Here is a 20,202-nt window from a genome sequence, read left to right on the forward strand (position 1 = left end):
AAAATTCCTTCCTTGGCCAAACTTTTGTCAGGCTCCTCTGAGCCCTCTCCTTGACCAGAGCCAAACATGGGCTTTCATCTTTGTCTTCGTAGTATCCTGTTTTAGCAAGAATCCTAAGTTCATTTGGAAAGAGCTCACATCCTTTACATCTGACCAACTTCCTCCCCATCACCATGCCCCAGGTGATGTCTGATTACCTTAATTTGTCTCGGCCTTAGCCAGAATCGCCCCTGACCCTGATGTTTCCTCTTTGTGATTTTCAATCCACCAACCCGCATCCTGCTCCTTGCCTATAATCCCCACTTTTCCTTGCTGTATTCAAAGTTGAGCCCAATCATTTTCCCTACGGCGAAACCCCATTGCTGTGGCCCCTACACCCATGGCGATGGTCCTGAATAAAGTCTGCCTTACCGTCTTCATAAGTGTCAGAATAAGTTTTTCTTCAGCAGTACCTGTCTTGTATGGTTGTGTTAAGGATTAAAAGGAAGATGCACATAAATTACTTAGTGGAGGGCTTCATACAGAGTGGATGCCTAATGCATTTTCATTCTTATTGCTGTTAATGTTGCTTTTATGATGCCATCCTCAACTCCTTCCTACTTTACTTCCTCTTCCTCAGAACAATCCATTAGAGACCTGGGGTCAGTGTTTCCTTTCCCCCAGACATTCTCCTCTTCAGGTGAATCAACCCCAGATGACTCAGCTATTCCCTGCGTGGTGTGGTTGAGGCATCTTCTATTTTTGTTGTTTTTCTCTCAATGATCAAATGCAGCCAGTATCACTGACGCCTGGGGCTCATGGTCCCAGAGAGACTCTTCAACCTGAGTGTGGGGTGAGAGGCCACTGGCCAAAGGGAAATATTCAGTGTCCTCCACCTGGAGCTGGAGCCACTCCTTACATATAAATCAATGGAAATGCCCCAATAACTGGAAAGAAGGCAGTGGGAAGAGCAGATAGGTGGGGTGGAAGCAAGAGAAAAGGGTAGCTTTTCAAAAGACTGATGTAAAGATATCCTCTTTAAAATCTTCAGCCTGTCCTTAATTCATATGCTTAGGAATTTTGTTATTATTGTTAGAAACAGGGTCTTGCTCTGTTGCCCAGGCTGGAGTGCAGGGGTGCAATCACAGCTCACTGCAGCCTTGAACTCCTGGGCTCAGGTGATCCTCCTGCCTCAGCCTCCCAAAGCTCTGGGATTATAGGCAGGAGTCGCCATGTCCAGCCTAGAATAGACACTTTTGAAGGGGGATGTTGTGAGTTGAATTGTGTGCCCTCCAAAAGACATGTTGAAGTCCTACCTTCTGGTATCTCAGAATGGGACCTCATTTGGAAAGAGAGTCTTTATAGAAGTAATCAAGTTGAAATGAGAAAATTTAGTGGTGACCATAATTTACTATGATTTATATGTCCTTATAAAAATGGAGAAACATGGACCCAGGTCCTCACAGAGGCAAGATGATGTGAGGACACATGGGAACATGATGTGATGAGGAAGTATCCATGTGCTGCGTTTACAAGCCAAGGAACACCTGAGACTCCCAGAAGCTGGGAGAGATGCCTGGAAACAGGTGCTTCCCTAGTCCCTTCAGAGAGAACACAGCTCCCCCAGTACCTTGATTTTGGGCTTCTGGTGTCCAGAACTGTGAGACAATACATTTCTGTTGTTTTAAGTCATACAGTTGGTGGAACTTGGAGCCCTAGAAAACTAACACAGAAGAAAACTACAGAGTTTTGAGAAATTAAAAACCCTTATGGAAATAAAAATTATAGTTATACATGTACCTTTCAATCAATGAAGTGAATGAAAGTGGAAATACAAAACTTTAAATCCAGGAAAGTCTACTGTTACTGCTTAAGAATCAATCCCACCTAAAGGCTGGCTAGCAGGACAATTTGCTAATGACTTAGTTGTTTCTACAACACAAACCACAATCAAAATAAGCCATAGCACAGAAGGATGAGGAGCCATTCTTACTGTGTCATATCATGTCACCAATAGAAATTAAATCCGGTCAGGCACAGTGGCTCATGCCTGTAATCCCAGCAGTTTGGGAGGCTGAGGCGTGTGGATCACCTGAGGTCAGGAGTTCGATACCAGCCTGGCCAACATGGTGAAACCCAGTCTCTTCTAAAATACAATAATTAGCCAGGTATGGTTGTGCACACCTGTAATCCCAGCTACTAAGGGGGCTGAGGCAGGAGAATTGCCTGAATCCGCAAGGTGGAGGTTGCAGTGAGCCAAGAGCTCACGCGCCACTGCATTCCAGCCTGGGTGACAGAGCAAGACTCCATCTCAAAAAAAAAAAAAAAGTTAAATCCAAGACTTTTTATTGTCAGGAGGTCCTAGTGTCAGGCTACATTTCTATATGGATTTTGGCCCATAATCACAAATAATGGAGAACTTGCTCATTAACAATTCCAAAGGTAGATGATATTTGGGGGGTCGGGAGAGTTTAAAATGGCAAGCAGAGTTATACCTAATGCATGCTGGCCATTCTGAATGTGCCATTGACTTATGCATCACTGGGGGAGTTATCGTTTTACTTGGCTCCCAAAATGAGCCTAAAGTTTCAATGCTTTAAACTTCTCATGCTAAATAAATCAACATTTTAATGTAATCAGAGTTCTGGAGGAGAAAATCTGCTATATTTGGGAAAAAGAACATTAGACCCTAGGGAGATACTGTCTTAGCATTTATGGACATCAACCAAAGGTTTTCATGCTCTAGGTCTTCCTGCGGGCACCAGAATGAACTCTCTTTTCTCTACAGGTAATCTGTGAGGATGGGTGCAACTTTTTCAGAGGAAGTGTGCAACCCACAAGAGAATTTCACCTTGTTAGAGTTCTGCAAGGAGTGATCCTTATCTCATTTCGCCCAGTCTAGGCACCCAAATCTCAATTCAACATTTAGGAAGTATTGCCACAGTTAAGCATCTACATATAAAGTGATGGGATGTGGCAAAGAGATCAACAGAATTCGTTGAGAAGACTGAGCTCCCACCTCATTTGTCCAGCTACAGAGCATCTGACTATGATGGAAGACCCCATAGGAGTTCCTCTTCCTCTTTGCGATGAATATGTGCAGTCTTTAATCAGTGGGACTGGCCAAGGTGGAGCCTTCTTGTGTATGTCTCAGGCAAGTCTTGCACCACACAGGCTAGTTTATACTGGGTTGAGTGCTTTGCTCTTCAGCATCAGGCCAGGCATGGTGGCTCATGCCTGTAATCCCAGCACTTTGGGAGGCCAAGGTAGGTGGATCACTTGAGGCCAGGAGTTTGAGACCAGCCTGGCCAACATGATGAAACCCTATCTCTGCTAAAAATAGCTGGGTATGGTGGCATGTGCCTGTAGTCCCAGCTACTCTGGAGGCTGAGACATGAGAATCGCTTGAATCGGGGAGGTGGAGGTTGCAGTAAACCGAAAGTGGAGTGATCATAGCTCACTGCAACCTCAAACTCATGGGCTCAAGCAATCCTCCTACCTGAGCCTCCTGAGTAGCTGGGACTAGAGGTATGCGCCACCACACTAGGCTAATTTTTAATGTTTTTTTTCTGGTAGAGGTAGGGTCTCACCATTTTGCTCAGGCTACTCTCAAACTCATGGCCTCAAGCATTCCTCCCGCCTCAGTCTCCCAAAGTGTTGGGATTACAGGCGCGAGCCACTGTGCCTGGCCAAGTGTAGATTTTGAAGCATGAGTGGTATATAATACAAAGTGAAGGATTCATCCTACTGCTTGCTGTGGGGTACAGGGAAAACACCCAGATAAATTGTTCTCACTGGGATTCATGAATGTCAGAGAAGTGGCAAGTATTTAAATATCTTTTGGGTTATGAGCAATAAATTGGTTTATATAGAGTGGCTGATAAATATTAGAACTCAAAATTAAATGTGTACATTAAATTTACTAAATTCTAATAAAATATAAATTAATATAAAGTAACATTTGTAAACAATTATCAAACTATTTAAACCATGCTGATAGAATTGGGAAGGAAGTGGCACACTTAGGTTAATGCAAATTAACTTAGTCCTTTTAAGAGCAACATGTTATTGAGAGCTACAAAACTCTTCATATGCTTTGACCAAGCAATCTCATTCTTCAGAAATTCATTCATTGGAATAAACAAAAAAGAAACCCTAAGTATGTAAGGATGAAAATACTCAGTTTAATGCCCTTCTTCTTCTTCTTCTTCTTTGTTTGAGGCCATCTCATGCTGTCACCCAGGCTGGGGTGCAGTGGCATGATCTCATCTCACTGCAACCTCCACCTCCCAGGTTCAAGCAACTCTCCTGCATCAGCCTCCTGAGTAGCTGGAATTATAGGCATGCACCACCATGCCCTGCAAATGTTTTGTATTTTTTGGAGAGATGGGGTTTTGGCATGTTCCCCAGGCTGGTCTCAAACTCCTGGACTCAAGCAATCTGCCCACCTCAGCCTCCCAGAGCGCTGCGATTAAGGCCAGAGCCATTGTGCAGGACTCGTAATGCTGTTCTTAATGTAAGAATCTGTGACCAGCTATTCCCAATAAGAGGGGAATGGTTAAATGAACCATGGTTCACTAACTGAATAGAACATTTACTATTATCATCACATTGTATGAATATTGTGAATAGGAGGATGCACACACATTTGTCTGTAGCTGGTGCTTAGTAATGAAGGGAATGACAAAAGCACCTATTCACATGATTATGACTATGCATGTATATATAGTCATGCATTCATTCTAGCAATTGTTTTGATCACTGATTGTATAACAGGTGTTGGTGCCAGGTACAGGAAACATACTGAGGAAATGATATGGTTTCTGCTCTCATTGACAGTCACTCAGCCACAAGGTAGCTATGGGAACAAATGGAAAAGTACGGAAATTCACAAAACGCTAATGGAGGACAGTTAGGCAAAGATGAAGGGAAGGCTTCGTAAAGGAGCTAACATGTATCTACAGTGGAGACATCACTTGCACAAGGGTGGAGGTACTAGAAAGTACTTAAACATTCTTAATGTCTTTATTGAGATATAATTCTCATACCTTAAACATGCTCATTTAAAACATACACTTTAATATAATTTTTATTATACTCACGGAGTTGTTTTTGTGTGTATGTGGTTTGTGTTTTTTTTTGTTGTTGTTATTGTTTGTTTGTTTTTTGAGACGGAGTCTTGCTTTGTTACCCAGGCTGGAGTACAGTGGTGCGATCTCGGCTCACTGCAACCTCCACCTCCTGGGTTCAAGCGATTCTCCTGCCTCAGCCTCCTGAGTAGCTGGGATTACAGATGTGCGCCACCACACTTGGCTAATTTTTGTATTTTTAGAAGAGACGGGGTTTCACCATGGTCAGGCTGGTCTCAAGCTCCTGACCTCATGATTTGTCGCCTCGGCCTCCCAAAGTGTTGGGAATACAGGTGTGAGCCACTGCGCCTGGCCACTCACGTAGTCTAATACAAACATCACTGAAATCTAAGCAGAACGTTTTCATCCTCTCAGGGAGCACTGCATTTTTGCTCTATTAAATTTCTCCCAATGTTAAATGTTTTTCCAATAAGGAATTAAGATGTAGAGACAGAAACCTCTGATGTCTGGCCACAATAGGGAAGCTTATGTCGCATGTGAAATAAACCAGAATTATGCCATCGTATCTTTCAGTTTTAATTTTATTAGTGACAAGGTAAATAGGTACATGAAAATCTTCACAGATATCTACACATATATTTAAATAAAACAAGAGTTGAGTTCTAAGAATGCAGTTTCAGTGGTGACTAGTACATATTATTTTTTGTATAAAAATCTCCAAGTTTATAACACTTATTTTGCCCCTATTCTTGTGTCTTAAAAGCCAGCGACAAGAATTTAAAAAGGGAATTATTTGAAGAGGAATACAGATAGATCCTCAGAGGAGAACAGCACATTATGAATTATGAAGGCAATCGGCAATGCTCTAACTAGAAGCAGATAAACTCTGTGTGTTCTCTGTCGTCAGTATGTTCTCCGGGCAGAACTGATTGCTGGAAGTTTTGCCTGACCTCAGTTTCCTCCCCTCCTCCATTTGCTTCCATTTTTTTTTTTTTTTTGAGACAGAGTCTTGCTCTGTCACCCAGGCTGGGGTGCAGTGGCGCGATCTCAGCTCACTGCAACCTCCGCCTCCTGGGTTCAAGTGATTCTCTCTCTGCCTCAGCCTCCCAGGTAGCTGGGATTACAGGCAACTGCCACCATGCCCAGCTAATTTTTGTATATTTAGTAGAGACGGGTTTTCGCCATGTTGGCCAGGCTGGTCTCGAACTCCTGACCTCAGGTGATCTGCCCATCTCAGCTTCCCAAAGTGTTGGGATTACAGTCGCGAGCCACCGCGCCCAGCCTTTGCTTCCATATTCTAAAGGGCAGAGGGCCATTGAGTGCATGCGCATGTGCGCAGCAGCCTTCTGCAAGGCTGGTAGCAGTGCCTGTGGGCAGGTGGAAGGTGCCCGTCCCCCTGGAAAGGGGCCATCTTGGCTGAGGCTCTGGGATGGTGCAGTTCACTTTGGAGCCTTCGTGCCTTGCTTTATTCTGCGTCTCAGTCTTCCTCCTGGCATCTCTAGTTCCCCCCAGGTATCCGCATAAACTATCTCAACAGGGGTCTCTGTTTACGTAGCCCTAAAGAGTTCTCAGTTCCTTCACAAATACTGGCTTAAAGACAAGGGGTGTATTTTTTCAGGGCTCTTTTAGGGCCCCAAATCCCGAGGAGCTAATCTTTATTGGTCATAGATCAGCCAGGATCACCAGAGTCAAGGCATTACCTGGAGACAGAGAAAGCCGTCTGCCATCGCTCATATCATATCCTATAGATGGCCACCTACTTGTAAAACTGGCTCTACCTGGAGGACTAACACCAAGGACCCCCAGAGGCTGGTGTGGACACCCCTTAAATTCTTTGAGGCAAGTTCAGTGCTCATCCATAGTCAGCCACACAAACCAGCTTTGAGCTCCTGACAAACCCGAAACTGCTACCAGGACAGTATTCAATTCACAGGCAGGAAGAACATGAACTGCACCAGTGCGCTCGTCCATGTGCCTTTCATTTGCTCCTCAATGAAGTTCCGCAGCTGTAGCCAAATGGCTCCTCTCCAGGTTATGGCATGACATAAAATTTAGTGTCTGTGAGCTTGGCTCATCTTTCAAATAAAGCGTGATTGTTGAAATCGGGACACAAAGTTTTCCAACAGCTTTGTAAACTTAAGGATTTGGGTCAGCTTGTTCTATCATACTTAACGTTTAGGAAATTAATTAAAAAAATAACGCCAGTGTAAACATGCTTCAGATACATAGGTCTATAAAATATTGCACATAAAAATTTGTTCAGTATTTCTTCATAGTAATTTTTCATTATTAAAAAAGGATACAAAATTGTGCAGACTACCTATACATTTGGCTGGTCAATTTTACTTCAAAAATGATAATATGACATGATTATGAATTATTTACAAGAGTTTTAAACATAAAAATATTTGTGATGGTTAAATTCAAGATGATGGGAAAATAGCTTAAATAAAAGATTATTCTCCAAAGTTACATATTATAAGGATTAGCAGTAAAAATAAGTAATAAAGTTGAAATAAGCAATTTTAAATAAAATCTTTAGGAATCAGTTTTCCCAGTTTGGCTCATGCCTGTATAATTTTATGTTTTGTCTAAGTTATATTCAACATGTTTTCTCTGTGTATACAAGTACAAGGCATAGCAGGAAAAATAGGTATTTAATCCCAAGCTAAATATCTGTAAGAAGTGTTGCTTCTTACAGACATTAAAAATAATGTTTACCCATATTGTTAAATTCCTTTTTAATTAATGAACTCTAGACATTTTACCATTACTTTTATACACTCCAAAGGGTAGAGAGTTCATGTATTAACTAAGTCATGAAATTCATGTATTAACAAAGTCAATGGAAAGATATACAAGGAAATATAAATGCAACATCTTGCAAAGCTAAATTAAGCAGATGTGAGTCTCTGGATAATGTGAATGAAAGGAATTTCAGATCGAAGGCAGCAAGGTATTAAATAGAACTGATTCCTAATGCCAGTCTTCCTTTCCTTAGCACTGTCTAAATTCTGAAGAAGCTCTGCTAAATGAGTTATCTGCACACAGTGGTTGTTAGGAGGAAACTGAGTGAGTGATTTTGAAAACTAGCCAACCAAATCTTAATTTCCAAATTCTCTAGATGACAGATTCTCAACCTAGAGATATGGAGAATAAATAAATAAATTTTCACCCTCACTCTCAAGATTATTTTTGTCCTTTCAAAAGTACTTTCACAGTACCAACAACATATTACTTGTCTCCCTGAGCCGTAATGTCCTTAGAAATGTTTCTTTTCCATAGGGAGGTGTCAAATGTTCCATTGGATACAGTAGTGTTGGACGGTGCGGTCTTAGTTCTAAGTTCTATAGTAATTCAGTCATTTCACCTTAGTTCACCTTGTAAATTCTATCGTGATTCAGACATTTCATCTCTGCAACTTATGCTGGATTGATCCGGACTGCAACTTACGTTCCCATACCCATTTCAAAGTGTCTGCCAAGTACAGAACGATTAAAGCAAAAGAAAATCTTCCACAATTGCCGATGGCTTCTCCAGCGTTGGTGTTTCCTTTTCCAGCAGGGCTCAGTGGGCACCCATGACAATTTCTCCAAAGTGTGGTGTAGATGAGGTGATGTTTCTAGGGTGCCCTCCATTTCCTGGGTGACTGTCAGGTATCAGAAAGCCTTGATTTTTAACCCTCATGTTCTTTTTCTTTGAACAGGACCCATGTTTGAGGTCTTTGGTCTTTTTTTTCTTGTCATGCCTCGGGGGTCTTGTCATTTGTGAGCTGTTCCCTGTCGGTCATGTCCTCCGGAGGAGGTCTGGCTCTGTCAAAGAATCCACACTATAAAGGGAAAGATGGGCTATGAAATCATGTCATTCTGGGAACCTGTGAAACCCCTCATTCAAAGAATTTTCACTTTACGTATTTTTTTTTCTTTTTTTTGAAACAGTCTTGCTCTCTATCCCCCAAGCTGGAGTGCAGTGCCGTGATCTTGGCTCACTGCAACCTCCGCCTCCTGGTTCAAGCGATTCTCCTGCCTCAGCCTCCAGAGTAGGTGGGATTACAGGCCTGCACCACCACACCCAGCTAATTTTTGTATTTTTAGGAGATGCAGGGTTTTGCCATGTTGGCCAGGCTGGTGTTGAACTCCTGACCTCAAGTGATCCATCTGCCTCGACTTCCCAAAGTGCTGGGATTATAGGCGTGAGCCACCATGCCTGGCCCTTTATGGATTTTCGAAGGAGCCTGGAGCTCTGTGCATATAATCAGTTCGTTTCTCCAAATTAGGAGGCGTGAGCAGAGTGTTTGTTACTTGTAGAGAGTTTATTGCATAGGGCAAGGTGAGCAGGAGGGCAGAGTGCTCACACCCTTTCTCCTGCCCTGCAGTTGGAGTAGAAGATGTCCCTTTCATACAAACCACTTATGGACCCTGGATACTTTCCTGAGATCACAGGAATGTGTCCCAAGGGTTTCCCACATGCTTACTGGAGCAGAAGCACTAACTATTGACCAGGAAAGGGAGATTGTCTCCTAAAGAATCCTGTCGGCTGCTTTGGGATGGATTATAGGAAGAAGTGAAGAGATGGCCACACATCCCTCCGTGCTTGGTGGAACAGAGAGCATATATAGAGGGAGAATCGATTTGTCATTTATTTCAATGCCAGAACCAGGTAGGCACAGAATCTTCGTGACTTTCCAAAGATTAGCCAGCAATTCAAGGAGGAGGTGACTCTAGAATTTTCCTCCTCTTCAGTGTCAAATTAGTACTTTGCCAAGTAAACTATATTTTTTCCTAGACACCTGGAACCTCAATTTTTTCTTCTGTTTCTCATGTTGGAAGCCAATTAACTGGGTTTGGCTTATAGACCTTGAGTCATCTCTCTTTCCTAGAGCTACTGGAATATCCTGTCAATTGGCACACATGATTGTGTCTCATACTCATTGGAAATACAGTTACTGTGAGTGACAGAACAACACAAAAGCCCATTCTAAAGGTATGTCACAGACCACGTGGGTGTAGGATGGCACAAACGGCCGATAATGATCAGAAACGCTATTACTTAACTCAAAGTCAAGGTTTTCTCAGTTTATATGTCTATTAGCCATGCTGCGTATTGTTTCCAAATAAAAATGCACTATGATTTTAGGGAACACCACACAGTTATAAGAGATGTGACTAGGTTAATTACTCTATAGTCATGTAACTCGGACGTCATTTCCATTTTGGAATGGAAGGCTCTGTGAAACCTGGCAATTGTTTAGGGGCCAGAAATTAATTCCTATTGTGGGCGTTTAGAACAAACCTCAGTAAAACACATCAAAGACTAAGTTCAGGCTTCCCAATGGAGACAAACTAATTGGCAAGATTAAAAACCAAGCACAAGCATCCTATGACATGCATGGTCTATTTGGCCTCATTAATAGCTGAAATAAAAAATCAGAATTGACCTATATTAATTGCATCTGAATAGTGCTTATAAAAAAATCTCAAAGGATTGATGATAGGGCCGTGTCAATAAAAAGCTTACGATCTTGGTTAATTAAACAAGAAAAAGAAGTCTCCATTAGAATATTATCACTCTAAGCATACTGGAAAAAAGATCACAGGTCTTAGTTAATACAGCCTAACTCTCTATATATTTATTTACAAGAAATCTTAAGATGAAAGCGACACTAAGCACCTCCAGTCATCTTAAATGTCAGCTATATAAACACATTAAGTATGCCAAAGCAAACAAGACATGATTTTCCCTTTATATCCTTCAGACTGTTCAAAATTTCCAAAAATGCCTCCATAATTGTCTTTTAAAATCCCTAACTATATCCCCCTAAATTCCCTCAACAGCCCCTCTAGTTTAAAAGGAAAATAAAGTAAATCAACTTACCTTCCATAAAGCTAAGGTTAAAATGGCCAGAACCAACAATCCAAGAAGTATTGCTAGTATTATTACCCATAACGGGATTGAGAAGGAAACATTCGGAGTTGCCCAAATAACTGATGTCTTAATCTGAAATGGAAAACAAAGCAAATGAGCTCTAATGGGGAAACTATTTGGTGAAATAAAATAGTAATTACCAATACAATACTGGAAGCTGATCTGAAAGGATCCATATGACAACTGAAATTATCTAGGGGATATTTGAAAAGTAGCACTAGAACATGAACTCTTAAAAGCTAGCGCGTTCTCAGATCTGCGTCGTTCCGTAAAATTCTAATGAGAGATTTGGTGGGTGGGTGGCTTCAAGTCACAGAAACCCTAGAATAGAATTGAGTGGGTCAGGAATCAACAAGATGGAAAGGAATGGCCATAACTTGGGTTGTACCTTTTATGGGAACAATGGCAAAAAGTAGACTCACTAAAAAACTGAATGAGTCTGTCTACCATGTGTCTCCTTAGAACTCAGCTAGCCTCACTGAGAGAGGTAAGCTTGTGAATAACCATGAATGCTTGGAGAGGTGACACTTGGAGTGGAGTGACACTCTGTGTCCCAGTCTGGAGTGCAGTGGCATGATCTTGGCTCACTGCAACTTCCACCTCCCAGGTTCAAGTGATTCTCGTGCCTTGGCCTCCCCAGTAGCTGGGGTTACAGGCATGTGCCACCACACCCGACTATTTTTTTTTTTTTTTTTTGTATTTTTAGTAGAGACGTGGTTTCACCATTCTGGCCAGGCTGGTCTAGAACTGACCTCAAGTGATCCACCCGCCTGGGCCTCCCGAAGTGCTGGGATTACAGGTGTGAGCCACTGTGCCCAGCCGCTTCTGTCTTCTTAACTAGAGTTGAGCACCCTGATGGTGCCCTTCTCAGCTTGTCTTGGTTTTTATTGCTCCTTCCTTCTTGATCTGCATCCCCCATGCAGCAGACACTGATGACTCAATTCATTTGATTCTCCAGCCCCAAATGTCATTTATATCTACACTAATAAAGGAATCGACAGAGGAATAAGATAGGGAGGGAGTCATTCCACCTTGACAGGAACATGCCAAGGATGTGATAGATGTTCTTCATGAGAAAAAGGCTGGCCTCAACCTACTCATCATTACATTTTCTTCCTATGCCTGTTAACTTTCCTCGCTGGGCATTATTTCATCTTATCCTTATTTTATCTGACACATCAGTGTGAAGCATGACAGTCCATCACCACGGTGACATTATGTACACCCTGCTCGCCGCTGTTTAAGGACAAGACACATAGTTCATATGTTGAAGAAATCCATTTCAAGGACCCACCGTGGTTGCAATGCCACCTGGATGCTGCAGCCTAAATAATTTATTCTGAAATGATCTAAGACAGATATTACACATTCTCATTCATACATGGGAGCTAAAAAAGTGGATCTCATGGAGGTAGAGAGTAGAATGGCAGTTACCAGAAGCTGGCGTAGGGTGGGGAGGGCTGGATGAAGAGAGGTTGACTGACAAACATACAGTCAGGTAGAAGGGATACATTCTAGTGTTCAGTAACACAGTGGGGTGATTCTAATTAACAATAATTTATTGTCTATTTCAAAATAGGTAGAAGAAATTTGAAATGTTCCCAATACAAAGAAACAATAAATGTTTGAGACAATAGATATCCTAAATACACTGATTTGATCACTTTACATTATGTTCATGTGTGTTTCAAAATATCCCATGTACTCCACAAATTTGTACAGTTATTTATCAAATGAAAATAATTCTTTGCATGTACACAGCTACGTGAGCAAATCAAGAACTAGATTATTTCTCTTTTTATGTACCATTCTTTAATTACACCTGATGACATGTATGAAATTACTGCTGAATCCAAATATTTTACTGTACTCAGAGAAGGGGTATGAAGTGGTATTTCAAGATGAACTTAACATTGCTTGAAGTGGACTTACACAGTTTTGATAATGAGAATTTCAGAATTTTGGAACTGAAAGGGACAGTAGTGATCATCTACTCACAGGCCAGTTATAATGACCCCAGGAGAGAGAAATCTGGAGCCATGGAAAATTCCGAGGTTTCATGTAAATGTTACTTTCTCATAACCCCCAAGTCCATTGAGGACACAATATAGTTTTAGTCCCTATTTTGAGCATGTGTCAGAGCTCACCAAAATTTTCTAATAGGTAATTCAGGGTGAGACAGGCAATGGATCGTTCCTCTCCTGGTTTACCTAATTAATACCTTAAGGCTGGGCACAGTGGCTTATGCCTGTAATCCCAGCACTTTGGGAGGCCAAGGCAGGTGGGTCACCTGAAGTCAGGAGTTTGAGACCAGCCTGGGCAATGTGAAACTCTGTCTCTCCTAAAAATATGAAAATTAGCCAGGTGTGGTGGCAGGCGCCTGTAGTCTCAGCCACTCGGGAGGATGAGGCAGGAGAATTGCCTGAACCCGGAAGGTGGAGGTTGCATTGCAGTGAGCCAAGATGGTGCCACTGCACTCCAGCCTGGGTGACAGAGCCAGGCTCAGTCTCATAAAAAAAATAATTAGTATCTTAAGTTGCTGCCTACTATTTTATGTTAAACAGAAAAGAGTTCAAGTTTTATAAGTTAGAGAAAACACAAAACATGCTAAAGGAGTTGAAATAGAGGCTCTTCAAATTGTTAGCTTAATAAAAAGAAATGGAATGGGCTTAGTGGATACCCACTGAGTACTTTGCTAGGTGACTTTGCCACTTGGTTATTGCAGGTTTTGATGTATCATCTATCAAACTGGTGTATCTATAGAAATAAGCAGAGAAGGTCACTTACAAAGAGCTAGTAAAGACATTTGAAGTTTTTTTTTGTAGCAGTGATAAAAAAGTACAGTGAAAATGTGAAATTGATGAGGATATGCTTCTTAGGGTCTTTGGAAGCAGAGAACAACTTTATAGGGATAGTTACAAAACTTACTGGCTTTTTGTTTACATTTACTCCCAAAGAGCCTGAAAACAGGGTCTTTAAAAAGTCTGTGGGAAGATGATCCCCATGCAGTGATCACAAATTCGGAAATTCCCTTTCAGTTCCCAAATTCTGAAATTCTCATCATCAAAACTGTTGCCGGTCTGCTTCCAGTAACATTAAGTTTGTTTAAAAAAAATACCACTTTGGGCCAGGTGCGGTGGCTCATGCCTGTAATCCCAGCACTTTGGGAGGCTGAGACAGGTGGATCACTTGAGGTCAGGAGTTCTCGACCAGCCTGGCCAACATGGTGAAACCCTGTCTCTACTAAAAAAAAAAAAAAAAAAAAAAAAAAAATTAGTCAGTTGTGGTGGTGGTGGTGGTTCACACCTGTAGTCCCAGCTACTCAGGAGGCTGAGGCAGGAGAATCACTTGAACCTGGGAGGCAGAGTTTGCAGTGAACCAAGATCGCACCACTGCACTCTAGTCTGAGCAACAGAGCAGACTCTGTCTCAAACAAAACAAAACAAAAAAACGAAAAACACTTCATACCTTTTCTCTGATGTTACGATTATGAATACCATATACATTTCCTACATGTCATCCTATGCAATTCATTAGCGGAAAGGAATACACAGAGTTTTAAAAGAAGGCAGCCTCTGAGTGACTCTCCTCCCATGCCTGCTTTCTGCTTTCCTGGTCCTTTTAGCTGTAGGATGTCCATATGATACCGAGACTGCCCAATCTTCTCAATCTAAGATGGGTGCAGCTGCAGAGACCTTCCTTCACCCTTGATGCTTTGCTAAACGTATGTAGGCTTTTGCAGCGTAGTCCAGAAGTCACTACAGTAACAATAGTGGAAATACAGAAAACCAACAACAGCAACCCAGAGCATTTCATCTGGTGTCCAGAGCAGAGGAGATGCTGACTCTTACTGGAAAGAGTTAGACAAGGAGCCAAAGGTAATTATTCAAATAACTGAATAATTTTTTTTTGCTGCACTGAAATGATTCAGTGTTCAGGCATATTTCTCCGAATCAGGCAACCTTGTCCTTGCCTCTGCACACATCATTAGAAGATGCACGTATATGTCTCGGCAAGAGAGGTCCTTCTGGGAATGGAACGATGGGGAGTCATGTGACGTGGTCATGTCTCTAAATCAGTAAATGGCAGTGGGGAATCCCATGTGCAGGTGGAAACCAGTAAAGCAAAGCTTTTCCTGAAACTCCATGCTCTGTATAGATAAACTAGAGACTTGACTGCACAGGCAAGCTTAAGAGAAGATGACTTAACTGATCACTTTTACAGGGCCAAAGTTTCTTTAAATATGTGTTAGTGCTTGTAATCCCAGCACTTTGGGAGGCCGAGACGGGCGGATCACGAGGTCAGGAGATCGAGACCATCCTGGCTAATACGGTGAAACCCCGTCTCTACTAAAAAATACAAAAAACTAGCCGGGCGACGTGGTGGGCGCCTGTAGTCCCAGCTACTCGGGAGGCTGAGACAGGAGAATGGCGTGAACCCGGGAGGCGGAGCTTGCAGTGAGCTGAGATCCGGCCACTGCACTCCAGCCTGGGCGACAGAGCAAGACTCCGTCTCAAAAAAAAAAAAAAAAAAAAAAAAAAAATATGTGTTAGTGCTGTGGGATTGCAGTCTAGTTCTGGGGAAGGCTTGGGCAAGAAAGAAAATGTTGACAAACACCAAAACTCTGTTATTTCTAATATCTATATTTGTCTCACAGCTCATTTTGACAAGCCTACAGGAAGCTTAGATAGAAGTAGCCATTAGATAATAAATAATGAGGAAAAATAAGTCACAAACGGTAGAGTTTCTCATGACTAAACGCTGACATATACAAAGAATCTTTCATTCATTTCAAATAATATTTATTTATTTTTGGAGACAGGGTCTCACTCTGTTGCCTAAACTGGAGTGCAGTAGCATGATCATAGCTCACTGCAGCCTCCAACTTCTGGGCTCAAGCAATCCTCCTGCCTCAGCCTCTTGAGTAGCTGGGACTATGGGACTACAGGCATGTACCACCATGCCTGGCTCATTTCAAATAATATTTATTAAACACCCTATGTTCTCTGAAGTTCTGTAGGTATTTTCAGCTTCAAGATGTAACCTTGCCCTTAATCAGCACTGCCCAATAGAAATACACTGCAAGTCACAAGCGTAATATAAAATGTTCTAATAGTCACATTACAAGGAGTAAAGGTCCAGGCACAGTGACTCATGCCTATAATCCCAGCACTTTGGGAGGCCTAGGTGAGCGGATCACCTGAGGTCAGGAATTCAAGACCAGCCTGGCCAACATGATGAAACCTCGTCTCTACTAAAAATATAAAATTAGCCAGGTGTGGTGGTGCACATCTGTAATCCCACCTACTTGGGAGGCTGAGGTAGGAGGATCACTTGAACCTGGGAAGCGGAGGTTGCAGTGAGCTGACATCATAGTGCCACTGCACTCCAACTTGGGTGACAAGATTGAAACTCTCTCTTAAAAAAAATAAAAAATAAAAAATAAAAAAACATATTTTATCTAACCCTAAATATCAACAATTATTTATTAATGATAAAACTATTATCCTTTCAACATGTAATTGGTTATTTATTATGAATCATCTAATTATTTATTAGTGATGAAACTATTATCATTTAAATATGTAATTCATATGAAAAAACTCATAATTTACATTTTTTTACTAAGTCTCCAAAATCAATGTGTATTTCACATTTGCAGCACATAACAATTACTAAATTTTTAATGGTTAAAGTGAAATGTAGTCCTATGAAAGTAATACAACAGTGTTTAATGGAAAAAATACTATCTACTGCTTCAGTTCTTAAGTTTACATTGAAATGTGTGAAAATGAAATAAAATCACAAGTTCTTCAGTTCCACTAGCCAAGTAGCTACCCTCTTGGACTGCATAGTTCTAGAACATTCTGTATAATTTCACACAATGGTGAGATGGCCTGAATTACCCAAGTCTTTCATTATAAGATTTTTTTTTTTTTTTTTTTTTCGAGACGGAGTTTTGCTCTTGTTGCCCAAGCTGGAGTGCAATCTTGTGATCTCGGCTTATCGCAACCTCCGTCTCCCAGGTTCAAGAGATTCTCCTGCCTCAGCCTCCTGAGTAGCTGGGATTACAGACATGAGCCACCGTGCCCGGCTAATTCTGTGTTTTTAGTAGAGATGGGCTTTCACCATGTTGGTCAGGCTGGTCTCAAACTCCCAACCTCAGGTGATCCACCCACCTTGGCCTCCCAAAGTGCTGGGATTACAGGTATGAGCCACCACACCTGGCCCATTATAAGATTCTTGGTAGACTCAGAGCAGAAGACAAAGCATATTTAGGACTAAAGGTTTACTTTCGGCATAGGGGCTTGTGATGAGATATTTCAATTGCTTTAAGAAAGAAGTTTCATGTTGAGTAATTGGAGTACTTAAATTTAGGAAAAACTATTCAATCTTGTGCCAGTTAGTCAATAAAATATTTTAATACAGTTTTATTTATCAAGAACGTCTACCTATTTTAAAAATAGCTTTAAGTAAGTTTAACAAATCACTTTATTATAATTATCTGCAATTTTAGAAAGTAGTATTCATAAACTGTAAGTGGTTTAGATTTTCTTAAAATGATTCTAAGTAGGGAACATTTAATCTTACCTTCATCATGTCATAAATCTTGTTGTTTTTTATTATGGAAGAAAGACCATAAATAAACCTTTAATATGCCTACATTTTATTGCAGACATTTATGATATGTTTTTGTATATTTTGACAAAAAATACCAAGGTATAAGGAAAAAGCTCCCTTGTATTTGCAACGGTAATTAATGTTGACGTCTCTATTTATGTATCACAAAATCTTGTGTAAACATACTTCAGTGGGGTCAGAAGAATGTTTTAAATAAACATACGAAGACACCCTACCTACACTGCCATTTAGAACAAAATAATCACATGAAGTGGACTAGCTGAGCCCACATTTTGACAACATTTAAACAGCTTCCCTGTGAGACAAGCAGTTCCCATCATAACTTTCAACTCCAAATAATTGTTTAATATAAGAGTTCTATATTAAGGTACTGAAGTTTTGCTAACAATTCTGAAAACCAAATGGGTTCACAGTTTATATACGAGTTTTTAAACAAATATTTTCATGAAATATTTTGTAATAACCACCTTTGGAATTACACTAGACAATCCCACTTTCTGCTAGATGTAAATTATAGAATTGGGGGTTACTTGTATGGCATGCAAAGGCCAAAGTTCCCTGGTGAGCCAAAAAAGTGTTCAAATAATTGAATTTCAATTTCTTCTGTTGCAGTATAATGATTCAGTGTTCAGGCATATTTCTTTGAATCATGCAATCTTTCCCTTGTCTCTGGACATGACAAGCATCATATGACATGAGGAATTTTATTTGTTACAAACACAGATACTATGCAAGCAGCAAATGGGAACTGTGATTTTCTTCCATAAGGAAAGCTAATACAGGCCTGAAGAGATGGCTGAATTATGACTATGCTGAAAAGGGAGTAGGAACAAACTAATCATCACACAAAAAGGTCTAGGAAAACAAACAATTAGTAGTTAGTCTCATTTAGAAGAAGGAACAACGAATGACTTTCCTCAGGGGCAGATCAGAGCTCTGATGCTTCTCAAACTACCAGTTCCAATGGATTCTGCCACCTTAAAGCAATTCCTTTTCTGCTGGGCTTTTTTTTTTTTTTCTTTCTTTTTTGGAACAGTGTCTTGCTTTGTTGCCCAGGCTGGAGTGCAGTGGTGCGATCTCGGCTCACGACAACCTCTGCCTCTCAGGCTCAAGCAATCCTCCTGCCTCAGCCTCCTGAGTAGTTGGGACTATAGGCAAGCATCACCACACCTTGCTAATTTTATGTTTTTGTTGTTGTTGTTGTTGCTGTTGTTGTTTGTTTGTTTGTAGAGGCAGTGTCTCATTTTGTTGCCTAGGCTAATCTCAAACTCCTGAGTTGAAGCAATCTGCCTGCCTTGGCCTCCCAAAGTGCTGGGATTACAGGTGTGAGCCACCCTCTTGGTCCTGCTGGGCTCCCTTCGAGAGAAGAATGACAAGACCTTTGAAAAGAGCTCACTATAAAACAACGTCTGCCAGCTCCACTCAGAGTTCTCTCACATCAAGCCACAGTAAGGCAGCATTTCCCTGTGTGCTGCATAGTTAACTTTGCACTGGCAAGGTCTTCTCCAGTTGGTCAGCTATCGGAGACTTGAAAGTGTTTCCACTCCTGGATCTTTTTCCAATAACCTTTACATAACTGGTGTGGTAAATTACCTACATCAGATAAAAAATCTTTTTTTTTTTTTTTTTGGCAATTCAATAATAGGGTGGCAGGGTCGGGGAAAGCATGTATTAGATTATTTTGTGGATCTTTTGAGATGAGTTGAGAACAGCAGGCTGTCACCTATGGCCAGCGCTGAAAGATGCAATCCTGTTGATGGAATCAACCGTAACATGTGTTTCTGTTAGGGAACAGGTGCTTGGAAAAAACAAAACGACTTAGATTTATTTCCCTTAGAGTTATAAGCCTTTGAACATTTTTAGATGACACTTCTATATTAAAATCCCAAAGCCTGTTTTCTAGGTTGAACATAAATCCAAAATACAGAGGACATCGCTGGAAAGAAAGAGAGGTGGTGTAAATGCAGAAAGATGTGGCTGTGCTTGCTTTAAATACCACCGAAGTTTACTGAAATATTTTGACTATGCACATATCTATCTTTCTTTTCTTTTTCCTTTCCTTTTTTTTCTTTTTCTTTTTTTTTGAGACAAGGTCTTGCTTTGTTGCCCAGGTTGAGTGCACTGGGCACGATCACAGCTCACTGTAGCCTTGAACTCCGGAGCTCAAGTGATCCTCCCACAACTGTGCAAATCTTAATTGCCATTTTCAATTTGGACTTAGCGGACTTAGCCAGAGAAGGGGAGACATTTTGAGAGGTTACTCTCATTTATTGAGATTTGAGACTAACTTGTTCCAGGTACAGTGCTAGAGCTTTATACAGATAATCTTACTGATCTTGTGAACAATTCCATCAGGTGGATGTGGTGGACTGTCTCAGAGAGGCAAAGTGACTTCCCAAAGGTTTCCTAATTAGAGCAAGGCAGGGCCAGGATCAAGCCCAGGTGACTCTATCTTGAAAACCTTGGATTTTCCTCTAGGCCACCTGCCTGTGCTAGAAGCTCTCAACCCTGGCTCCGCTGCAGAATTGCCCCTCGTAAGACTTTTAAAGCATAGTGTCAGGGTCCC

General features: G+C 41.2%; 1 protein-coding gene across 2 annotated transcripts in view; it reads right to left on the reverse strand.

Moving 5' to 3' along the window:
• Positions 1-8,750: 8,750 nt before the first annotated feature.
• The window catches only part of ITGA8 (integrin, alpha 8), a 205,515-nt gene continuing 194,063 nt past the window's right edge, over positions 8,751-20,202 (reverse strand). The window contains exons 29-30 of one of the 2 annotated variants that reach the window (XM_011934275.1): positions 10,944-11,066; positions 8,751-8,898 (exon numbers count right to left, since the gene is read on the reverse strand). In XM_011934275.1, coding sequence (XP_011789665.1) covers positions 8,812-8,898; positions 10,944-11,066 — 210 coding nt within the window. In that variant the 3' untranslated portion in view covers positions 8,751-8,811. The remainder of the gene's footprint in view (positions 8,899-10,943; positions 11,067-20,202) is intronic. The other variant, XM_011934276.1, reaches the window with a different exon arrangement.

Source organism: Colobus angolensis, unplaced genomic scaffold (assembly GCF_000951035.1).
Source record: "Colobus angolensis palliatus isolate OR3802 unplaced genomic scaffold, Cang.pa_1.0 Scaffold133, whole genome shotgun sequence".
NCBI classification, from domain to species: Eukaryota; Metazoa; Chordata; class Mammalia; order Primates; family Cercopithecidae; genus Colobus; species Colobus angolensis.